Source organism: Bactrocera neohumeralis, chromosome 6, assembly GCF_024586455.1.
Source record: "Bactrocera neohumeralis isolate Rockhampton chromosome 6, APGP_CSIRO_Bneo_wtdbg2-racon-allhic-juicebox.fasta_v2, whole genome shotgun sequence".
Classification (NCBI taxonomy): domain Eukaryota; kingdom Metazoa; phylum Arthropoda; class Insecta; order Diptera; family Tephritidae; genus Bactrocera; species Bactrocera neohumeralis.
Window position 1 is genome coordinate 69,986,877 of NC_065923.1, and position 21,392 is coordinate 70,008,268.

The window sequence follows — 21,392 nt, forward strand, 5'->3', positions numbered from 1 at the left end:
GATTATTTATTAAATACTTGTCAACCCAGGCCATAAGTACTGTCAATTATTTGTATATCTGGCAGCATTATCTATATGTCTGTGGTAGACGTCAGTGGAAAGCAAAAGATTTGCTCAGCGTTTGTAGAAAAGACGCAAATTGTGTGAATATTTTCAAAACTTTTCGATAAGATTGGATATTGGTTTATAGAGGTGATCCTTGTGGGAAAAATATAATTGGTCACTAATCCGTACATTTGCATATCAACAAAAATTGGGAAATCGACGTAATTATTGCTTGTGCATCAGAAGTGTAGTTATGTAGAATGTGTGTTTTATGACCATGAAGGTCCAAATTTAAGGCTTTTAAAATATTTGTACTTTGAATTCATCAGTCACAAAATTGTCTATGCGAAATAGGACTTCCAACTTCATTGCCTTAAATAAGTGTACTATATGAGAAAATTAGATTTTAAGTAAAGCAAAATAGAAAGTGAAGAAAAATTTTGTATTTAATTTATGCATTCAATACGCTAGCATTATTATTTATATTCTATTGTTTATGTTTTAAATCGAACTATTATTTGTTTTGTTTATGGCTAGGATAAGATTTTCACGGCCAAATGTGTATTCTCTGTGGTATTGCTTTGCTATATAATATGTTTATCAAAGATTTGGCAGGACTGAAAGAATGACAGCTGTTGTAATTATCGAGGGAAACGTTATTGAAATGTGTTACAATTTGCTAGTACAAAATTTTTTGTTTTTAATATTTTTTATATTTATGATATTTTGGGCTTTCATTTCCCTTTTCCAATAGGTTTCAGCAAATTCTCTTTAAGTTCTTTATAACACTTTAAATATATATAAAAAAAATACAAATAATTCAAAGACTTCAACAAAGAGATGCTGACCGTTAGAATCATATTTATGGAATTTTTTTTTGTTTTGCAGGTAGACAGAGAGTATCTTGAAAGCAAAGACAAAACTTTTTGTGACCTGTCTATTTCATAGACGTCAAAGGACAAAGAAAGAGATAAAGGACGCTTGGCGGAACATGCAGCATCAGTTATAAAAAAAACAAAGGAACAAAAAAAGCAAAAACTTTGTAAGAGAACCAAAAAACTAATTGAGAGTTCATTTGCCTTTGTCGTGTTCGGTAACAATTTGTTAATTCAGTTACATCCATTCAAACACTGTGAAAGTAAAACCACGTTGAAGTACTGGTGAAGGTGTGTTCACGTTACCATATCCTAAGTAGTTCTTTCAATTGTACGGATTTATTTGAAAATTAAAGTGTAAAATTAATATGAGTGCATCCGCTGCATTTGTGCCATCAGGTGGATTTGGTGGTACTATTGCTGCTGGTTTATCTCCTATGATGGCTAATCTCAACGTGGATGAAGGTGCAACAGCTATGTCAAGAGCACAACCAATTATGATGGTGAATCCACCTATTTGTCGCTATTTTCAACGTGGTATATGCCATTATGGAAGTTCGTGTCGTTTTTCTCACGTTCTTACTGCCGGAGAAGAAAAAAACAACAGTGGTAATGAAACCGAGGTTCTAAATCCTACAACTTCTTCAACAAACAACAAGAAAATCACAACAGAATCTCCAAATGCTCGGCCTAGCACTAGTCGACATAATTGGATAAATGCTCCAGTCTTCGTGCCGAAAAGTTATCGACCAACGTACCTTTCTGAAGAAGTTGCTGACATTTCTACCAACGAAGGTGCAACGAGTATATGTCCAATCAACAATGAAATACAAAAATCTTGGGCAGATGTTGTTGGTGGTGGAAATGTGGCTCAACGTACAAACATTATTGAAGGAACTGATGCTGAAGCCATGCTTGAAATGGAATGTCCATTTGAAGGACCCTGTCCGTACGGCGCGTATTGTGCTTACGGCATACACATGGAACTTTGTAAAATGTGCGACCAATTTTGCTTACATCCAAGCGATCAAACGCAGCGCCGCAAGCACAATCAAGATTGTTTACAGCAGCATGAACAAGCCATGGAGTGGTCATTTGCTATTGCCCGCTCCAAAGATAAAACTTGTGGAATTTGCTTTGACACAATAATGGAAAAAGCTGGAAGAGAGAAACGTTTTGGAATTTTGCCGAATTGTAACCACATTTTCTGCTTGGAATGCATACGGAAGTGGCGACAGGCAAAACAGTTTGAACATAAAATTACACGGTAAGTCAAAACTGTTTCAAAACGTTATATTGATTAGAAAAATGTAAAAAAAAAGAAATAATAAAAAATATGTTAAAATAATTATAGAAAAGTATAACAAAAAATTGTAAAAAAAAATAAAATTAAAAACATATATATACATATATTTAAAAAAAAGTTATAAAAATATTACAGCTCTTGTCCAGAGTGTCGCGTATCTTCAGATTTTGTCTGTCCCAGTGCCTTTTGGGTGGAAACTAAGGAAGAAAAGGATAAGTTGCTTAGCGACTATCGATTAGCGCTTGGTGTGAAAGACTGCAAATACTTTAAAAAGGTAATATTTAAAAAAAAACAATTTTTATTTATCTTCTAAATAAAAATTATATTTCAGGGTGATGGCAAGTGTCCATTTGGCAACAAATGTTTTTACAAACATGCCCTACCCAATGGGGATTTAGTTGATGTAGGCTGCCCAAAGCGTGCACGTAAATTACATCGTGGCTCAAACGATTTCATCGATTTGCTAGATGTATGTACACAAATATTAAGATTACGTGTGCAATAAAATAAATTATAACTTTATTTCAGATTTATTTATGGGAGTTTGTGGAACAACGCGACTACCATTGGCTTGACTTTCTGTCCGGCACCAGCGATGATAGTGATGATAGCGACTTTTCGGAGGAGTAAAAGTGTGCAGCTATTCAATAACTCCAAAGTTGTACAATTATCACATGCTAACATATTTTAATCAATGTGTTACCAATATTAAGTTGCGCAAAGAAAAAAGAGAACCTATTCACAAGTTAGAAATCCAAAAAAAAAATGGTATAAATTCATAATAGTCTATTAGCTGAAGCTGATCCGTTGTTAAGTATGCCTAAAACGGATTCTCAAAATAAAATGATTAAATTGCACATATGAAAAAGGCGGCATTAAATAGATTTCGAACAAAAAAAAGAAACAAAAAAACTTGAATGTAAAAAATATACAAAAATGATATAATCGAGCCAAATGACTCGTATCTAGCTTGTACAAGTATATAAAAACAAAAGCGTTTACATTTATAGGAACACAAGGCAACGAACTTTTTTCGAGTAGTAAAAACTAACAAAAATAAAGTGCATAATATACAAAATAAGAAGTTTCCGAGCATTAAAAAACAACTGATAAAAAGTGGGCATTGCAGAGAGAATAAACAACTAAAAAAAGAAATACAATACAAATATGCTATTACGGAATATTTAAATTTAGATATATGTGCAAATATGTAAACATTACTTTGGTCATTTATCATATGATAAAAATAACAAATTAAATGTGTTAAATATTTAATATATATATATATATCAAAATTAACTACACAATATAAGCCGCATATAACCCACTGGTAGGAACTCTTTTACGAAAAGCCATATCACAAAAATGGCGTACAAATTTCAAATGAAAAAACACAAAAAAAGAAATCCTTTTACATACATTTGAATTTGATTGTGATTTATATTCGTAATTGCCACGCTGACCGCCATGGTGTCGGCTTCAATTGCAATAAACAACAATAATAATAATCTTATCATAGCGCCATGCGCGCGTTTGGGCGTGCGCCTGCCTTAAATGTCCCCCACCATCGCGCGCAACGAACGTGCACCGGATGAAATACGACTAGTGTTACTTTTATTTTCAAATATTATTAGTGATACATACATCTATTTTTTATATAATACCTAGTTGTAAAGTTGGAAAACGCCAAAAGCTTGCTTGCGGCTGGACATAAAATATAAACGCATAGTAATAGTTACAAAATTCCAACTAAAAGTTATGCAAATGTTTGAGCTGGTTAATACATTTTCTCATGCATTCATTTAAATGTACTAATCACGCCGTTAAATATGTAGTTTCTTGTCCTATAAACCACATGTTCGCCTTTATGAATTTTGTTCTTTCGTATTTATGTTGAAGTAATTGAACACTGGAATTCAGTATATACTTAAGTTGTTATTTGCTTAAAAAATTACGGTGTAGTGTAAAAGTGTAGCAGTTTATTCAATTTTCTTTTTTTTAATTTGAAATTCATACGTATATGCCAAAAAGAACGTTCACATTTCTATTTTTTATTTTTTAATTATCAATATTTTTAGTTGATTATTATAAAGATTAAAAGTTAAATTGTTCTTAATCTATTTACCATATTTTTTCATTTCACCTGTTGTCTGTTAAATGTATTAAAAAAAATATATATATATAAATTTGATTGCGAGGAATAAAATCAAACCCGTTATATTAGCGTTTGTTACATATAAGCGTTAGAATTAACATTATTTTTATAAATAAAAAACAAAAAAAAAACACTAAAATCCCTCATATGATAGATATAGCGTTAACAAATTAATTACAATGAGTTAAAAATGCGCAAAAAATGTATTAAAGCGACATCTTCTGTGTATGTACGTATGTAAGCGCTTGCTTCAACACTTTACTAAAAAATAAAGAAGCAGAACAAATTATAAAAAAATAATAACTTTGTATTTAATGTAACTAATTCTTTAATCATAAATATATACACACCTAACACCTACGATACACAAACACATACATATATATTATATACAAAGCAAACATGGATTTATCAATTACACGATTGAAAAAATATATACTTAAAAATTTATTACATTAAATTGAAAATACCTCCAAAAATTTATGCAAGCATACCCTTAAAGAGGAGCTAATCAAGATCTAATTAAACATAAAAATGTACTGTAATTATGCTAAAATCTCCTCCTCGTACACAAAGTACTCATAGATAACTAGAATTACCGAAAGAAAATTATCAAAGTAAAACAATTACAACAAAGTCTAAAATAAAAGTCTAAAATCAAACAATAACACTTAATAAAAATATAACTTTGTAGGCGAATAGAAACCAACTGCAACTACATATAAATATCTTGATTTATTTATTATAGGAAATTGAGGTAAGTGTGAATCATTATACGATCTGATCAAATTTGATACGGATTGAAGAAAAGAAAATTTCACGTATTTGAATACAAATGCTGTTGTTGTTGTTGTAGCGCAGAAAACATTCCTTAAGGGGCTATACCAGTGTGACACTTTAAAAAAATTTTTTTTTTTTTTTTTGCTTTTTCGGTAGTTTATATATTCAAAAATATCCTGTGAAATCGGCGAGGTCGTATTTTAAATAGTTTTTGAATGGCAGCGTTCTAAATAGCGACCGCTCAGAGGTGCAAACATACATATATAAGTGAAACTTTAAACGCGTTTTTCTCGAAACGACATTTTTCAAAATTGCTGACATTATAACTCAACGAGAAATTGACCGATCGACTTCAAATTAAAACTGGATATAGTTGAATACATTTGCTATACAATAGACTACGATCTTTTTGATTGGCTGAAAATTGTCAATTTGGCATTAAAAAAACGACAATTTTTTTCGTAAAAAAAACGATTTTTATATCACATCATATTTTCTTAATTTTAGATAGTCACCTAAGCATCGTGTCCATTGTATAGAAAATATATTTACAGTTTAATAAACATTTTTTTTTTGTTTCAGCTACTCAAGCTGGAATCATGCCAGCTTCCCGCGCAATCACTTTTTTTTTGTGACATTCAAACAGCACATCACATTCGCAGCGCGAAAGCCCGCTTATAGCACTGGTCCAGGCTTGGTCAGGCTTGGTGCTTGCTTTACTTATATAGAAAAAGCTGGCATCCACCGCACGACAGTTAAATCACATCACGGCGCTAGTGTCCCCTTAACAGTGGCCAGCCACGGTGCCTGCGTTTCTTATATAGAACCAGCTGTCCTGAAGTTACCGCAAGACTGTTAATTTACATCACATCGCGGCGCGAGTGTCACCTAAACACTGGCCAGGCACGGTGCCTGCGTTTCCTTTATAGCGCCAGCTGGCAGCCAGCTTCCCGCGAAATCACCTAGCGACTGTTAAACAACATGACATCGCGGCGCGAGAGTCATCTAAGCACTGGCCAGGCACAGTGCCTACGTTTCTTTTAACGCCAGCTATCAGCCAGCTTAGAGTTCAAACTACATGACATCGCGGCGCGAGAGCCGTCATCTAAGCACTGGCCAGGCTTGGTGCGTTTCTTATAGCTTATATCAGCCAGCTTCCCGCGAAAGCGCCAGCTATCAGCCAGCTTCCCGCGAAATCACCTAGCGACTGTTAAACTACATGACATCGCGGCGCGAGTGTCACCTAAACACTGGCCAGGCACGGTGCCTGCGTTTCCTTTATAGCGCCAGCTGGCAGCCAGCTTCCCGCGAAATCACCTAGCGACTGTTAAACTAACATGACATCGCGGCGCGAGAGTCATCTAAGCACTGGCCAGGCACAGTGCCTACGTTTCTTTTATAGCGCCAGCTATCAGCCAGCTTCCCACGAAATCACCTAGCGACTGTTAAACTACATGACATCGCGGCGCAAGAGTCATCTAAGCACTGGCCAGGCACGTTTCCTACGTTTCTTTTATAGCGCCAGTTATCAGCCAGCTTCCCGCGAAATCACCTAGCGACTGTTAAACTACATGACATCGCGGCGCGAGAGTCATCTAAGCACTGGCCAGGCACAGTGCCTGCGTTTCTTTTATAGCGCCAGCTATCAGCCAGCTTCCCGCGAAATCACCTAGCGACTGTTAAACTACATGACATCGCGGCGCGAGAGTCATCTAAGCACTGGCCAGGCACGGTGCCTGCGTTTCTTTTATAGCGCCAGCTATCAGCCAGCTTACATGACCCGCGAAATCACCTAGCGACTGTTAAACGCCATGACATCGCGGCGCGAGACATGACATCGCGGCGCTAGAGTTATCTACGCACTGGCCAAGCACAGTGCCTGCCTTTCTTTTATAACGCCAGCTGGCAGCCAGCTTCCCGCGAAATCACCTAGCGACTGTTAAACTACATGACATCGCGGCGCGAGAGTCATCTAAGCACTGGCCAGGCTCGTTTCCTGCGTTTCTTTTATAGCGCTAGCTATCAGCCAGCTTCCCGCGAAATCACCTAGCGACTGTTAAACTACATGACATCGCGGCGCTCTGGCCAGGCACATTGCCTGCGTTTCTTTTATAGCGCCAGCTGGCAGCCAGCTTCCCGCGAAATCACCTAGCGACTGTTAAACAACATGACATCGCGGCGCGAGAGTCATCTAAGCACTGGCCAAGCACAGTGCCTGCCTTTCTTTTATAACGCCAGCTATCAGCCAGCTTCCCGCGAAATCATCTAGCGAGAGTTACACTACATGACATCGCGGCGCGAGAGTCATCTAAGCACTGGCCAGGCACAGTGCCTACGTTTCTTTTATAGCGCCAGCTATCAGCTAGCTTCCCACGAAATCACCTAGCGACTGTTAAACTACATGACATCGCGGCGCGAGAGTCATCTAAGCACTGGCCAAGCACAGTGCCTGCCTTTCTTTTATAACGCCAGCTGGCAGCCAGCTTCCCGCGAAATCATCTAGCGAGAGTTACACTACATGACATCGCGGCGCGAGAGTCATCTAAGCACTGGCCAGGCACGTTTCCTACGTTTCTTTTATAGCGCCAGTTATCAGCCAGCTTCCCGCGAAATCACCTAGCGACTGTTAAACTACATGACATCGCGGCGCGAGAGTCATCTAAGCACTGGCCAGGCACAGTGCCTACGTTTCTTTTATAGCGCCAGTTATCAGCCAGCTTCCCGCGAAATCACCTAGCAACTGTTAAAGTACATGACATCGCGGCGCGAGTGTCACCTAAACACTGGCCAGGCACGGTGCCTGCGTTTCCTTTATAGCGCCAGCTGGCAGCCAGCTTCCCGCGAAATCACCTAGCGACTGTTAAACTACATGACATCGCGGCGAGAGAGTCACCTAAATACTGGCCATGCATGGTGCCTGCGTTTCCCTTATAGCGCTGTTGTCAGCCAGCTTCCCGCGAAATCACCTATCGACTACTAAACTACATGACATTGCGGCATGAGAGTCATCTAAGCACTGGCCAGGCACAGTGCCTACGTTTCTTTTATAGCGCCAGCAGGCAGGCAGTTTCCCGCGAAATCACCTCGTGACTGTTAAACTACATGACATCGCGGCGCGAGAGTCACCTAAACACTGGCCATGCATGGTGCCTGCGTTTGCTTTATAGCGCCAGCTGGGGCCAGCTGCCTTGAAGTAATCGCACGACCGTTTAATCACATCAATTCACGGCACGAGTGTTACCTTTACAGTGGCCAGCCACAGTGCCTGCATTTCTTATATAGAGAAAGCTGGTAGCCAGCTTTCCGCGAATTCACTTAGTGATATTCAAATCACATCACATCGCGGCGCGAGAGGCACCCAATCGCTGGGCAAGCATACAGCGCCCTACAACAGTTTTCACACACGGATACATCGAGCTTGGTTATCCCATCCAAGTCCCGTTTTTATACTCTTTCAACCTGTTGCAAGATAATAAACCTTTGCTGGAATAAGTCCTTTAGCGTATGCCATTTTAAGGGCAAAAATTGTTCAAATCCAAAAAAACTGTACAATTCCCTTTGTACCGAATATTTGGATCTCAGTAGCTACAGTTGACTTTTGACAGCAAATATAGGTCAATGTGTGGGTTATATAATTGAAACTTGGAGAGAATCCTTTCTTGATATGAGTATCTCAGTGTATAAAAAATGGCTTGAATCGGGTCAGATACTTTCCTCAACCGCTATGTACCTAATATAAGGACTTTCGAACTTCCGGGAGACTTAATACCGCATATATGGGTGAATATGTGAGTTATCTTAATAAAATTAATATAGCGTGTTTTTCTAATAACGGTGCATTTTTGTGCTTAGAATGAATAAAATCCGGTAAAAAACTTGCCCTAAACCCAATATAACCAACGAGTCTTATGCAACTGAAGATATCGCCCCGGCTTTAATCCTTGTAAGTTGCAAGAGTATGAAATATACTCACTTAGGATACTCTTAACAACTCTGCAATTTTGATCTCTTAACACTTATTCATCCTAAATGCGCCCTCTCATCAAAACTTCCAGCCCCCATACATTTACATAAGTTAATTTTTGCTTTCAAACCTCTCTTCATCAGCTATGCGCTCTTACATTTAAAAATTACACCTGCATATTAATGTTGCGCAAAGCGCTCGCACACATACGCTTATGCTTTCCTATATGCATGACATAAGCTGCGTGCTCATCATTGGAGAAATGGTAATGGTGAGTGACGCTATGCTTGTTTGTATTGTTGTTGCAATTTTTTAATGTTCGCAGTTGGCCTTGAAAATATTATTGCATATAATAATAGGTAATGAAGAGTTGTGCCGAATTTTCTAGAATCGTGGAATGCGAAATTAAGGGAAAAATTCCAATTGAGAAATGCAATGTAACAGTAAAAATATTTAGTTACAAGTGGTAATGAAAGTGAACACAAGTAGTTCTTGGTGGATGTTGGGAATATTTGTTAAAATTAGTGAAAAGTATTAGTTTAAAGTGTGTAATTGTGTCTTTTTTATCTAATTTAAAATTAAAATCGTTAATAAATGCAAAAATAGTGTCGTGAAAGTCGTAATGTGTTAAATTCCTCGAAATTACAAATGTCTATATTGTGCAAATTTCTTAAGTGCGTGTTCGGGTTCGTTGGTGGGTGTGTATATGTGTGTATGTAAGAAGCTGCATGTTTTTCACGGCTGGCTTGCGTCGCGTGTGTCGGGTATTAAGTGCGATAGTGTTGTTATAAAAAATAGCGCGTGGTGTAATATTTCCAAGGCAAGTTTAAAAGGGTGAGTTTGTAACCAAATTAATTCAAACTTATATATATAATTTATATTTGCTTGTAATACATTTCTGTCAGTATGACAACTGGTCGATTTTTTACTAAATAATCGGATATGTAGGAAATTTTCTACCGGTCATTCTGAACAACTTCGCCTAAGAGATCATGGATCTAAAACCGAATTCGAGTTAGCGATTTATAAGGCGAGGTTTTTTTAAGTATTACTTATAATAATTTTTTCGACAGTTTTGAGATATCCGAAAGAAATTTAATTCTATATACATATATAATAATAGTTTGGTTCACTTAAAAATTGTATGTATGTATCACCTAAAGTTAATCGAGATAGATGTAGGGTTAGGTTTATATAAATGATCAGGATGACAAGGCGCTTTGATATCCGGATGACTACCTGTCTGTTCGTGCAGACTATAATTTGAATAAAAATTTAGATATCTTGGTATACGGCGTCCTTGGAAAAAAATTAAGGACGAGATAGTAGATGGGCGTAAGCTGACTATTAACCGAAAATATATAAGAACCATAACTTAGAAAAAAATTAAGATATCGAACTGTTATTTTGCACAAAAGATCGATCGTAGCAAGCAGTAGCCAGGGACACCTGTGGGGAAATATTTAAAAAAGAGGGTGTGGCCCAGCCTTCAAATAGGTTCTAATGTGTATATCTTGTAAACCATTAAAGCTACATAAATACGCCAGAGGCACTAAATTTTATAACCGAGATAGTATAAGAAGGCTTTAGGATACATTATGATAACGGCCATGAAAAGCTGCTTTATTTCACAATATATTTTCTGCAAATTCAGTGCTGATTATTATCCAAGTCAGCGCTAGATTTTCCTAAAAAATTGTTCAGTACGTACTTCTGTATGAAATAACTGCCATACAAACTGACCGATCAAGCGCAAGTCTTTGTATGGAAAACTTTTTTATTTGACAAGATATCTTCTCGAAATTCGGTGTTGATTATTATCAAAGTTAGGAAACAAACTCCATGGAAATTGTTTAGTTGGAACCACTGCAGCATATACTATGTAGCTACCATACAAACCGAACGATCCATGGCTTTTATGCCATAAAGAAATAAACTTCTGTAGCGTATTATAGTTTCCGCTGAAGTTAACTTGTTTTTGCGTGTTTTTCTAAATAAAACTTCTCCGTTAGTCGCTATAAATAAGAACACATGTGTTTTTTTTTGTTAAAAGTTTTATTTGTAACTTTATTTTATTTCTTTTTTTGCGTTTTATTCCTCTTGTTTTTGTTGTTTTTGGGTTTTTTGTTTTCATTTAGGTTTTTGTTAAATGTCTATAAAGTATATATAATATATATTCTGTGTTTTTGTTTATTTTTGTTAGGCTTTTTGTATTTTTTTTTGGTTTTTGTTTTTTATTGTTATTATTTATTTAATTAATTGTTCTTTTTTTAATTTTTTTGGGGGGGTTTATTACGCCTATCATATTTTTTTTCGACTAGCAATCAGCATAATCAGCATAAAGATTATTATTATTTATTATTATTTTTTTGTTTGGTAATAGTACTTAATATATCCTTGTAATATATTTGTTTCATATTTAATTATGTAATAATTTATAATAATTTATTATAATAATAATTGATAATAATAATAATCATAATAATAATTAATATATTAGTTTCTTGCTTGTGTTATAATAATTATTTAATGTGTGTGTAATAAGTTGGTTTTTTCATTACGGCTACGTAATGTATGTATGTATGTAGTTGCTCTTACTGCAAGCAGATGACAGTTTTTTATTTAAGTTTTAGCTATTTTAACAGAAATTGTTGTCTGTTGAAAATGCTGCTATTCAATAAAAAAATGCTTATATGGAGAAGTTGTTGGGGATTTGGACTTGTGTGGTTTCGGCCGAGCGCTGCATGGTGCGGCCTGCGTACACAAACGGTTATATGTTTATATGGGTATGCCGGTGTGTGTATATGGTTGTGCTTTTGTATATGTATCTATGTAGTAGCAAGTATATATATTTGCCGCCATTAGTGACATGAATTCATTGTCAGTATGGATGTGTGTGTATATACGATGTGTGTGCTTGTATAGGTTTATTAAAAAAACAATTTTTCGTTTGTGTGTGTGTGCTTGTATTGTTTATTTTTATTTTTATTTTTTGTTTTTATTTCATTTTTTGTTTTTATTTTATTTCCATTTGCATTCTCCATATTCGGCCATTTTTAGTAATAATTGCCAACGCTCTATAACATTTGCGCTTTCTTAAGTTTTTTTTCTTTTTTATTTCTGCTTTATTAAATATCATATCTATGAAATGTGTTCATATATTGTATACTGGTTATTTAAATGTTTGTAAATATGCCTACAACTTATCAAATTTTCGCCTTTCACTTATTGTTTCGCTTTGGTTTCTGCTACAGTTTCCAGCATTGGTTCATAAATAATTTATAGCTTTAATATTTAATAGCTTTTTTAATTTTTTATTTAGTTTTTGTTAATAATAATATTTCTTGCAGCGTATGCCACATGCTACACCGTTAAATAAATATGTGTATGTGCATGTGTGTATATGTGTATGTATGTATGCGTGGGTGTATTTAAACATGCTGTTTTGTTGTTGTGTTTGTGCTTATCATCGTTATAGTTAAATACTAAACAATAGTTATTATTTATAATAGTAAATAATTATTATTTGTAATAATCATATAAGTATTGTTAATAATATTTAATAATAAGCACTGCTGTTAGCGTTTAACGCGCTGAAAATTTTGTCTATCAATTCAGCAAAAAATTTGCGAATTGAAATTATGCAACTACTTTGTTTTATATATATATAAGTATATATAGTATGTACTTTAATTTAATTTATTTACGTTTTAAATGTAATATAATGCAATTAGTTTAATTATTTATGATAATTTGTTTTTTGTTTTTGTTTTCATTTATGTAATTTACTTTACAACTCACGTTTAATTTGTAAATTTCTTTTACATGTCGGTGTATGCTTTCATCCTTTTTGGCTTGTCGCACTTGCAATGGCGAACGAAGCGCTTTCATTTACTTATACTTATATAATAGAATATAGTAATTATGTATCGTATGTATGTACGATTAAATGGTATATATGTATGTATATATTTTTTTCGTAGTTTCGCAACTATATATAGTATATAATTAAATTTTATGCATTTTGCATTTTGCATAATTTCTTTCATTTATTTTTTATGCTTTTGTATTTTTGTTTTCCCTTGCTATTTTTTTCTGCTTTTCTATGCATGTATTTATATATTCTAAATGACTATTTAATTATTTTTTGTTTTATAAGGTTTAGTTTGTTTATTTGGTTCACTACTATAACATTCCCTATGAAAGTGTGTGTGTGTGGCTTTCGCATTTTTTGCTCTTGCAGTGGTTTCTCAATATTAGTTAAGTTAGTTTATAGGTTAATACGGTTCATACTAATCATTTGTATATAATGTGTTCAAGTTTATTTGTTTTGAGTGGCAAATTGTTCTCCAAAAGTTGAGTTAGTAATGCAACTGATTTATAGAAATGTGTGAATATTTGTGTAAGCAATGGAATGAATTTGCGGAGTTGTGACTGAATTAAGAGGTTTTGAGCTAAATAAATATATTTTTGACTATAAAATAAAAAAATATTTTTTTAATGTTGTTGTAAAAAATGGAATCAAGAATTTTTAAAATTCAAAATTCATTCGAAAATATTTTGAAATTTTTTTAGAATTTTTTATGTTCTTGTATTCGAAACTCGTTCGAAAATCTCCTGAAACATTTTTCAAAAATAATAATTGAAAGGTCACAAGAATTTTTCAGATTCAAAATTAATACGAAAATATTTTAAAACATTTGTCAGAATCTTTTTTATGTTGTTGTAAGCAGAATTAATAAGAACCAACAACTCTTCGAATTCGAAAATAATTTGAAAAAATTTTCAGAAATTTTTTATTGTTGTAAGCAAAATTGATAGGAACCAAAAACTTTTTAAGTTCGAAATTAATTCGAAAATAATTGAAACACTTTTCGGAATATCTTTGATGTTGTTGTAAAAAGTATAGAAAGGTACTATGAACTTTTTAAAATTCGTAATTAATTCGAAAACAATGTGAAACCCTTTTCAGCAATTTTATTTAATGTTGTAAAATTAAGGGATATCAAGCACTTTTTAAAGTTTTGAAATTTTTCGAAAATAATTTGAAAATTGAGAGGTATCAAGAACTTTTTTAGGGTCGAAATTTTTCGAAAATAATTTGAAACACTTTTTTTAATGTTGTAAGAAAAATCGAAAGTTATAAAATATTTCTATTCGAAATTGATTCGAATTTAATTTGAAAACCTTTTCAAAACTTTTTTAAAGTTGTGAGCAAAATTAATAGGAAGCAATGTCTTCAAAACAATTAAGTTTTTCCAAATTCGCTAACAAATATTTTTTTCCAAAAATTATTTTCGAAATATTCTTTTAAAATCAAATTAAATGAAATACTAAATTTTGTAAACGAGAATATTTGTTGTTAAAAAGTGAGTGGACTGCATGTTTTAAATTCTCGCAAATTCTTATGTATGCTTGTTTGTATATACTCTTCTTCAGTTGCATGTTTTGAAAATTTGATTAAATGCTTTTTTATACTATACTGGTTTGCGGTCATTGCATTATGCACGGCTTCTATTTTTTTGTCTTATAACTGTCAAATTCTATTACTTGATTTTCTATGCTATATTCAGCTTAGTCATAAACTTATTAAATAGTTTACTAAATTTTTGCATTAAATTTTTAGTACTTCATAAGCTAGTAAATTTTACTTTACTCACCAAACTATTGGTAATAATACAATAATTTGTATCTTCATTACTATTTAACAAATAAAATCCCTTGCTTGCTTTTTATTAATATTAATTTACTGATAATATCTCTAAAATATCTCCTCTTTCATGTTTTTTATTTGCGCTAATTATAGTTGAATGATATAAGTTTAAATAATTTTCGTATTTAATATTCTTCAAATATTGTATATGTATGATGTATTTTTATTGTATAATATTTTTTTGCTCACCTAAATACTAAAAACCTTGCGCTGCTAATACAGTTATTTATTAATTATTACAATGCCATTATAATGTGTTTAATGCAATACTAATTACTGTCTTGTGTGATTTTGCTTTGAAGAAAAAAAAATGGTAAAAAAATATCAGTGCCTTCCAGTATGCCTTAATATTTCTAGTTGCTATTCAAATTGCTATTTCTAAGTCTATTCAAGAAGATTTGTTTTCAAGGAAAACATTTAAATGTGATCTAAAATTAATTTTAACTTGATTCATTTAAATTAAAGTTTACTTTGACTTCGCTTCTTTTTAGCTGCACTTTTCAATTTGTTAATTAATTTAAATTCATTTAATACTTACATGTTAATATTTTTGTATGTTATACTTCATACTACAAATCTGATATGGTTAAAAATAGGCGCGAAGATTTTTTTGGTTACTCAAAAACAAAATTATAGATTATTTGTTTGTTAGTAAGAATTGTCGAGGCTTTCACTTATACAATTTTTATTTGTATTTCTTATAAAGCAAAATAAAAGCGCAAAAATAATTGAAATAGCATTTTCAAAGTTGCATTAAACTTAAATTTAAGCTTCATAGCATTCAAAAAGTTGCATTAAACTTCAACTTTGGCTTGATATCATTCAAAAAGTTGCATTAAACTTTAACTTTAGCTTCACTGCATTAAAAAAAAGTTTAAGTCCAAAACTTAAGCTTCATAGCATTCAAAAAGTTGAATTAAACTTCAGTTGAAGCCTCAATTCCTGCTTTCTCTTCACTTAAAAGCTCACATGTAGTTCGCTTGCGTACAAATTTTCTGAGTGTGGAAACCTATGCTAGAGAGCTTTCTGTTTTCAAATCGTGCTATGAAAGTTAGCGCTTTTATTACCATTGACATGCAAGCTGTTTTTCGTACTGTATTTAAAGTATTTAAAGCTTAAAGATCCAGCAAATCAAAAGTCGCCGCATCACTTAGTTTTTACGTTTTGCGATAGCTGCTAAACAGTTGAAAACTTAACTGCTTCGGCCGACAATTTCAACTCAAAACAACTTTATTCGTCATGATAAAAAAATGTGTTGTATTTCAGTGTTCAATTTCGTATTATGCTGCTTAGCGCTAATGCTAAATGCATCCCTGTGTCGATTTCTCTTCTAGGTTGATTAGTTTGCATTACTACATCATAGAATATTTGTTTTTGTTTTCGCTTTCGCCTATAGTCTTTCGTTATAACAGTGTTGTCTATTATTATTATTATCATTCTAATAATAATAGTTTGCCTTAAATGTACTTGAAGTATTTATACTTTTAATTACTGCTTGCATTTAAATTGTTGATTTTGTGAAATTTCGCTTCATATTTATTTTATTAGTTTATTTGAAACCATTTTACAATAAAAATGTGTTTGTTTGCTACTTTCATATTTTCAATTACAATTACAATGTCATGACTTTTCTTGGCGCATTTATGCGTTTAGCGTGATTTTAGAATTTTTTAATAATCTCAATGTATTATTTTGTAAGTATTATTGTTTTGTTTTGCTTGGTGAGTTTTATTCTCTAAAAAGAAAAAAAATATTAAAAAATGAAAAAGTGCTTTAAATCAACTTTAGAAAATTTAGGAAGTACATATATATATATTTCTTCAATTCTCGGTATTTGCTCAGTTATTTGTTGTTTTTTTTTAAGGAAAATTTTATTTTTAATTGTTTTCGTTTTTTGATTTATGCATTTAGCATTTATGTGTTTTATGGACCTTTATATATAATTTTATTCGACAATATTTACTATTTGCTGCTGATTTGCTTTCTAAAACTTTTATTGTTCATTTAAAGGTGCTCTTTAAATCTAAAACTTGTATGTTTTTTTATTTTTGTTTTGATTTCTAATTTAAATAGTTAACAATTTGTAATGTTTTGTGGTTGCGTTGCATGTATTTGTTAGTTTTGATATTTTGCAAACATTGATGAAAGTAAAGAAAGCCACTGAAAGCTAAACGCAAAACATTCAAAAAGCTTAAACAAAAATCAAATAAATTTAAGAAAATGTTTGAAACTTGTCAAGTCATAGCTACGGACATACTTAATTAAAAATATTAAAAAAAAATTGTTTTAATTTTTAATATAATAAAAAATTTGGTTTTTAAATTTTTTAAAATAAAATATAAAAAAAAGATATTTAAAAAAAATGTCTATAATAATAATATTAAATAATTTTTTAAAATATTTTTTTATTTTAACATTTTTTTATTGAAAAAAAATAATTTTTTAAGCACATAATTTACAAAAAAATGTATTTAAAAAGAAATGCAAAATTGCTTTTTTTAATAAAAAATATCAATAATAAATTATTTTTTATAATATTTTTCTAATATATTACTCTTACATTTTATATAAAATTTTATTTAAATTTTTTAATAAAATTTAATTAAAGAAATAAAAATAAAATAAAAATAGATAATTAGTTTTTTCTCAATAAAAAATTTTAAAAGGAATGTTGATAATAAATTATTTCTTTGAAATATTTTTATTTAAAAAAATTTATTTTATATCTTTTTATAAACAAAAAACATTTAATAATAATAGTTTTTAATAATAATAATTTAAAAATAGTATTTTGTTTTTTAATAATATTTTTTAAGCGCATAACTGATAAGAAATTTTATTTAAGAAAAAAACAAATTTTATATTAAATATATTTTTACATAAAAAAAATTAAGAATAATATTTTTAATAATAATAACTTTTTGTTTTTTAATAATATTTTTTTAACCGCATAATTGAGAAGAAAAATTCATTACAAAAAAATAATAAAAAAATATAATAAATAATTTGTTTTTTAAATTTTATATTATAAAACAAAAAATAATTTAACTATTTTTAATTATTTAAAAAAAAAATTTTATCATAATAGTTTTTTATAATATTTTTTTTTATAAATAATAATAGTATTTTTTTAAAGAACATTTTAAAATAGATGTAATATTTTTTCAATTTATGCTTACGAACGCTCACTAAAATAAAAAAATGTCTTAGTGAAAATTTCTTAGATACCGTAAGAGTTCTGAAAACTTTCTTGAAACCTTCTATTGCGCGGTATAGTTAAAAACCGGAAATAGGAAAACATTTTGTATTTACTTAAGTGAGGGAAATTTGGTGCAGAGCGCAGAGAACTAATTTAAAAAAAATATATAATAATAATCTACATATATAAAAAATAAAGTATTAATTATCAACAAAAAATATAATTAAATAAAATTTTAATTAGCAAAAATTAATAAAAGCAATAAAACACACCACAACAGCCTGCAAATAAAGCAACTCGGAAAATAACTGAAAACAAAAACTTAATGTTTTCGAAACAATATTTTATGAATCATTGTAGTGTGTATTGAAATTCTCTATATTTGTGCTTACTAACATTTACTAACATGCGGACGGAATTTTCTGAATAGAACAATCTGGAGATAAGTTACACTTAAAGAAATTTGAAAAATATTTCACAAATTCTTAACAAACCAATTTACAGAAAATACACACACACTTGAGTACAAATTACTGGGCGAGTTTAATACTAATAAAGAAATCTTTTTCGTGCTAAACGTTTAAATAAAGTGATTTGCGCAAAATATTTATGCTTGTAGCTGTTATAATTTTGTTGTATTATGTATTAGTTTTTGCAATTATTATCATAAAAAAACGCTCTCGCTTCAATTACTCTTCACTAGCACTAATAAGCGGCACTCAATTCTGCTAAGCTTTTGCAAAATGCAACGCTGCTATTTAAACTCTCATAATCAAGCATACAAGTAGGCATTGCATATGTATTTGATTATATGTATGTATGTATGTGTTTATGTTTGTTATGCTTCCTTACTTATGTTTGCTTTATAAAATTAATTATAATTAATTATCAGTAATTTCATTTACAGCTAATGTGTCTTTTAATCTAGATTTTCAAATTTATGTATATGTATATTATATATGTTTTTGCTTTTGTATATAATTATATTTTATTTTTTTATTTATTTTTTTTTTATATTAAACTTATTTACAATATAAATTCGCTTTATGTTTGTCTTGCATAGGTTTTCTGCTCCTCTAAAATGGTCAGTAAAGTGTTGATAGTGTGCTGCAAAGTGCATTTGTATGTGAGAGAGAGAGTGTGTGTAGTTGGCTGCATATGAGTTTTGTGCGCCTCTCTATAAGTATGGAAATGTACTCACAAGCAATTAAGTTTAGCTTTAATTATTGTACGAAGCTCGAAGAAATTATGCTTTTAATTTTGGCACAAAAATATATTTTTACGAAAAATGTAGTTGAATTATGGTACTAGAAATGTATGTAAAAACTGCAAGCTTTTAAGCATGCTCACTATTAGCTCCGCTTAACCAAAGAGATTTCGCGTGTTTTGTGAAAGTGTAAAATTAAGAAAGGTTTAAGTGAAAGCTTTTGGTGTATGAATTAAAAAACAGCTATGCAGTTCTCCAAGCTTTTCGTGATATATGGAACCAAAAAGCTTTCGCTTGCTTTGTGAAAGTTGAAAAAAAAAATTTTAATTTTTTAACATTTTTGTGAAAGATGAAAAAAAAAAACATTTTTACGTAATCTGTAGAAGAATTAAAGTAACAGAAATTTATGTAAAAACTGCAAGCTTTTAAGCACGCTTATTAATAGCTACGTATAATTAAAAAGCTTTCGCATGCTTTGTGTATGACCAAAAAGCTTTTGCGTGGTTTGTGAATGTTGAAATATAAGAATAGTTAAATAATAATTAATATAAGTTAAAAGTGAAAGCTTTTGGTGCATGAATTGAAGTTTAAAAAGCTGAGCAGCTTTCCAAGCTTCGTGTTAATTTCAGTATTAAATTGGTATGAAATATGTAAATAATGTGCTCAAGAAAGCAAATAGGTGTTATACTTAATGTTTTTAAAAATATGTGGGTGTGTTTTGGAAATGTGTAAGCAGTAAGTGTGCTGACTTGGGGCTTTTATTTCGCATACATACATATATATGTTATAACACTAAAAATTTACGCACTTAAGACTTGAACAATGATATTTGAATTTTATTTCATATCAACTCGTATTGAATAAACTTTCATTTTGACTTAATTTACAGTGATTTGTTGCAGCTAATTTAATTTTTTGTATACTATATTAGTAATAATATTAATAATAATTGCATGTAGTACCCTGTATCCTAAGTGTTATTTATTTTTTAACCATTCTTCATGTGGATGCGCTCATTCGTTTAGTGATTTTCGTTTAATAAGAAAAGCTCTCACTTGTGTGGCTTAATTATTTAAATATAGCATGCTTATTTGTGAATAAAAGCTTGTATGAATAAAATGTTTTTCTTTTTTTTTCGTTTATTAATAATGTGTTTGCTTATAATCTTAATATTTTACTTTGCAGGTAAAGGCATATTTAAAGTTTTTTGTTTACTTTTTCATCGATTCTTCATTTAATTTCAATTTGGTTTGCTTTCAACAAGCGCGTCGAAAACCATGCAAAATTGAATAAAGCAAAAGGGGCAACATATGTCATAAACTATTGACGAATTTATTAAAAAAATTTAAAAATTAGTTTTAATTTACAATTTAATCATAAATTTCTTAAATTGTTACCACTAATTGTTGTTTTAAGCGAATGCTTAATTCATTATTTCACATCACAAAGCTTTCAAATAGACATGTAAGCTTTTTATGCTTCAACGCATGCTTTCACTATACCCAACAAGCTTTCATCAATAATTGATATTCTTATAAAACACATTAACAATTTTCATAATTTTCAAATGTGCTTCCTTTGGACACATAACCACGGTCTTTATTGGACCTTAGTCCAATTAAACACATTGCCCCAACTTCATTTAAAACTTGAGTTTCTAGTCAATGTAATAATTACTCGTTTTCCCTTCTCATAATCACATTCTATAAGAATGCTTTTGTAAGCTATTCTCATTTAATATTTAGCACAATAAATCAGCACCTTATTACTACGCTCTATGCATTCCTCTACTAAATTCTACAAATTTAAACATGTTTTTAATATGTGTAAGTGTATATGTATATGTACTTATTTACTTAGTTAAACGCTTAAGATCAGTTCTATTTTATCTATAAGTTACTAATGACTAAAACTTTGAATTTTTTGAATTTATTTAATATAGTTTCCTTGCTATGTACAGTAATGTAAGGAACGTTTTTCGATAAGAGATTCATTATCTGTATTTACTTTGTAGTAATTATTCAATTTACAGCACAAATGTTTCTTAAAAGTTTATTGTAAAACAAAAGCTTATTTTGCTATTAAGGCTACAGGCTTAATCTTTCAAAAAATAAAAAAATCGAGATACCAAAATGCTTAACGGTTGGA

At 31.0% G+C, this 21,392-nt stretch overlaps 1 protein-coding gene across 3 annotated transcripts; it reads left to right on the plus strand.

The window, feature by feature from the left end:
* The first annotated feature begins 83 nt into the window (after window positions 1-83).
* On the plus strand, window positions 84-5,107 carry LOC126761280 (probable E3 ubiquitin-protein ligase makorin-1). 3 transcript variants are annotated; one of them, XM_050477316.1, is made up of 6 exons: window positions 84-266; window positions 934-1,211; window positions 1,320-2,187; window positions 2,362-2,500; window positions 2,558-2,695; window positions 2,755-5,107. In XM_050477316.1, exons 3-6 carry the CDS (start codon window positions 1,358-1,360, stop codon window positions 2,854-2,856), a joined length of 1,209 nt encoding a protein of 402 aa, XP_050333273.1. In that variant the 5' UTR covers window positions 84-266; window positions 934-1,211; window positions 1,320-1,357; the 3' UTR covers window positions 2,857-5,107. The 3 variants fall into 3 exon arrangements, with proteins under 3 accessions (XP_050333273.1, XP_050333271.1, XP_050333272.1); XM_050477314.1 differs by having other exon boundaries at window positions 934-2,187; XM_050477315.1 differs by having other exon boundaries at window positions 84-192; window positions 934-2,187.
* The last annotated feature ends 16,285 nt before the right edge of the window (window positions 5,108-21,392 follow it).